The 2,480-nt window shown below is 40.4% G+C and overlaps 1 protein-coding gene across 1 annotated transcript; it reads right to left on the bottom strand.

Moving 5' to 3' along the window:
- Positions 1 to 2,286: 2,286 nt before the first annotated feature.
- On the bottom strand, positions 2,287 to 2,374 carry SS18L2 (synovial sarcoma translocation gene on chromosome 18-like 2; the record flags this gene model as incomplete). Its single annotated transcript, XM_010143090.1, has 1 exon — positions 2,287 to 2,374. A coding segment is annotated over one exon (88 nt), but the record flags the coding sequence as incomplete, so codon positions are not given.
- Positions 2,375 to 2,480: the final 106 nt, after the last annotated feature.

Raw genomic sequence — 2,480 nt, 5'->3', positions numbered from 1 at the left:
ATTTTCTGGTATAAGAGTTTTGACAGTATTAATCTTATTTTTGTATTTTTCTTAAGTCATATCATTCTAATATGTTAACTACTAGTAAAATGGGTTATTAGTTCTAACTACATAATTTTTCAATGACGATAAAGCACATTTGTTTTTGTTTTTACAAACTAAGTACATCTATATCTAAAGATACCAAAAAACCCCCCATTATATAAATATATATATATATAAAGTATACACAACACTAAAACTATTAAACATTTGGGTATTTCCAACCCATCCACCCTTTTTGTTTGTATGGTGACGGGCTGTATTTGCAGGCCCCGATTGTTACCTTTTGTGCTGTTTGAGGATGCCAATGTTGCCTGTATTTATGATATTGTCACCATGTTTTCTGAAACTTCATACTTACCATGTTTACAAAGATCTGTTTGCTGTACATAGACTTTTTACAGTAACGTGCTTTGCACAATCAGTGTGGCTTCTGTCTGTAAATTGTTAATGTTCTGTACTACTATAATTTTGAAAACCCTCTGCTGAAAATGTTAGTGGTTATTTAACTTGATGAATGGTTTTGAGTTTCCTCAATCCTGTCATTGAGATCTAATATTAAATCCCGAATTTGGTTGTACTTACTGGTTATTCATACTAAGACCAAAATGGAAATCAATGAAACACTTGATTTTGAACATTTTCTAATAAGTGCCAAAATTATTGCTATAGTTTCTGCAGTTTATTCATAATTACAAATGCTGGCAAGTTTCTGAACCTACATAAGTGAATTGCAAAAAGAAGGTTTGTCTGCATTTTGACCACGTAGGTGCTACTCTGTCCTTCGCTTCCGATTGTTCTGAACACTGGTGATTTTTAAGAATTGTTGCACTTGGCAAACGAGTCTTGCCATTAACTTCACTTACACTGCCAAGTGCAAGGGTTTGGTGCTGAGCTGACTTACCCTCATTGCAGTGCTTCTTGTGAATAGCTAATGCTTCTGAACTGGAACTGTACATTTTGTATTTTAAAGCTTCTGTAAAAGTAAATGATTTGCTTTATTAAAGGTATACATTTAATAGGTCATACCTGTTCAAAATATGCACCTTGCTGAAAACAAGCAGCACCTTAAACTGTAACTTCGGTTTGTAAACAAAGATCTTATTTCATTAACATGGGATTATTTAACAGACTGAAAACTGTCAACTGCCTGCTTACTGCCTCGTCCCGTAACACTAGGCTTCACCCCCGGCACGCCTGGCAGCACCTCTGAGGGCTGCTTGTTCAGGGGGGCTGCAGTGACAAGGATACAGGAACGGTGTCTTTGAGCAGGTAGGTACTGGCATCCTTAGCAAGCGCAGACTAAATAACCGTGAGGGCAGAGAGCAAAAAGTAAATGGTCCACATCCCCCAGAACTATTATCAGGCGATTAATGTCATTTGTGTTAATCGTGCCACTGAAATGCCTTATGGGGGGCGTGCAAGTAAGCGGTGCTGGCTCTAAGTGCTGACAAATACCCAGGAAGCAAATGAATCCATTTTTATTATGGAAGAATTTCCGTGTTTGCAGGCTGCAGTACAGAGCATTTCAAGCAAAAAGCAAGTCTTGACACAACTAGGGCAAGCACACGGCCTTCTCCCCCTGAAACAAAGGCTCGATTTCTCCCTTGCACTGAATTGCTCTTCTGTTATGCAACAATCCCCTCTTCCCTAGAACAGTTAGCATTTTCCTTTCACCGCCTCCCTGAGCTCTCCTTTCCTAACAACCACGTGACATTAGTCCAGAATGCGCATAATTTACAAAGAACATCTTTGTAGTTTTTTAACCACGCTTCCTGTGATACCAGACAAACAGAATATATATATTTTACACAAATATAGCAACATATGACTGACTGTTACGTTGGAGGTGGAGAGAAGCTACTCAGCTGTTACCCTGGTATTTTACAGCCTCAGTTGTACAAGTCTCTGTTTCAAAGAGACTGCAGCGTCCTCCAGAGGCGTCTCTGGTAGTGCTGTCCTGACAACCAGACTGTTCTCAGAACTACAGAACGTGGGGCTTTTCAGAGAGGGAAAAGAGAGAGGGGTCATTATCACCTTCCAGGTCTGCTTACAGTAATGAGGAAAAAGCAAGCTTAGTATAAGCTCAAAAGCTACCTTGACTTCTTTCTTCAACACAGCAGTCAGGATGACGTTCTACCTGCCTTTCAAGCCCACGCCTTCTCAGCTCCCAGAGCGGGACTCCTAAACTGAGTGTTTCTACAGATTCCGAGGGTGTCACTGCTCATGTCCAGGTGTGCGCCGTCAGTCTACAGTCTTCTGTGTGCTGGGTGGCGTTGCATCAGCAATTGTGGCTAAATAAATGAGGTTTCTGTGCAGGATATGCTGGTACCTACAGGAGGAAGAGACACGAGAGCTGGTAACTGCTCTTTTCTGGCAAAGTACCCACACTTTAACAGTCACTTTTGAATCTGATCAATATTTGCTGTTAGGGAAAG

The sequence above is a fragment of the Buceros rhinoceros genome, unplaced genomic scaffold, assembly GCF_000710305.1.
Source record: "Buceros rhinoceros silvestris isolate BGI_N320 unplaced genomic scaffold, ASM71030v1 scaffold47279, whole genome shotgun sequence".
NCBI classification, from domain to species: Eukaryota; Metazoa; Chordata; class Aves; order Bucerotiformes; family Bucerotidae; genus Buceros; species Buceros rhinoceros.
Note: the sequence above shows the minus strand (reverse complement) of the source record. Positions and strands in the feature narration are given on the sequence as shown.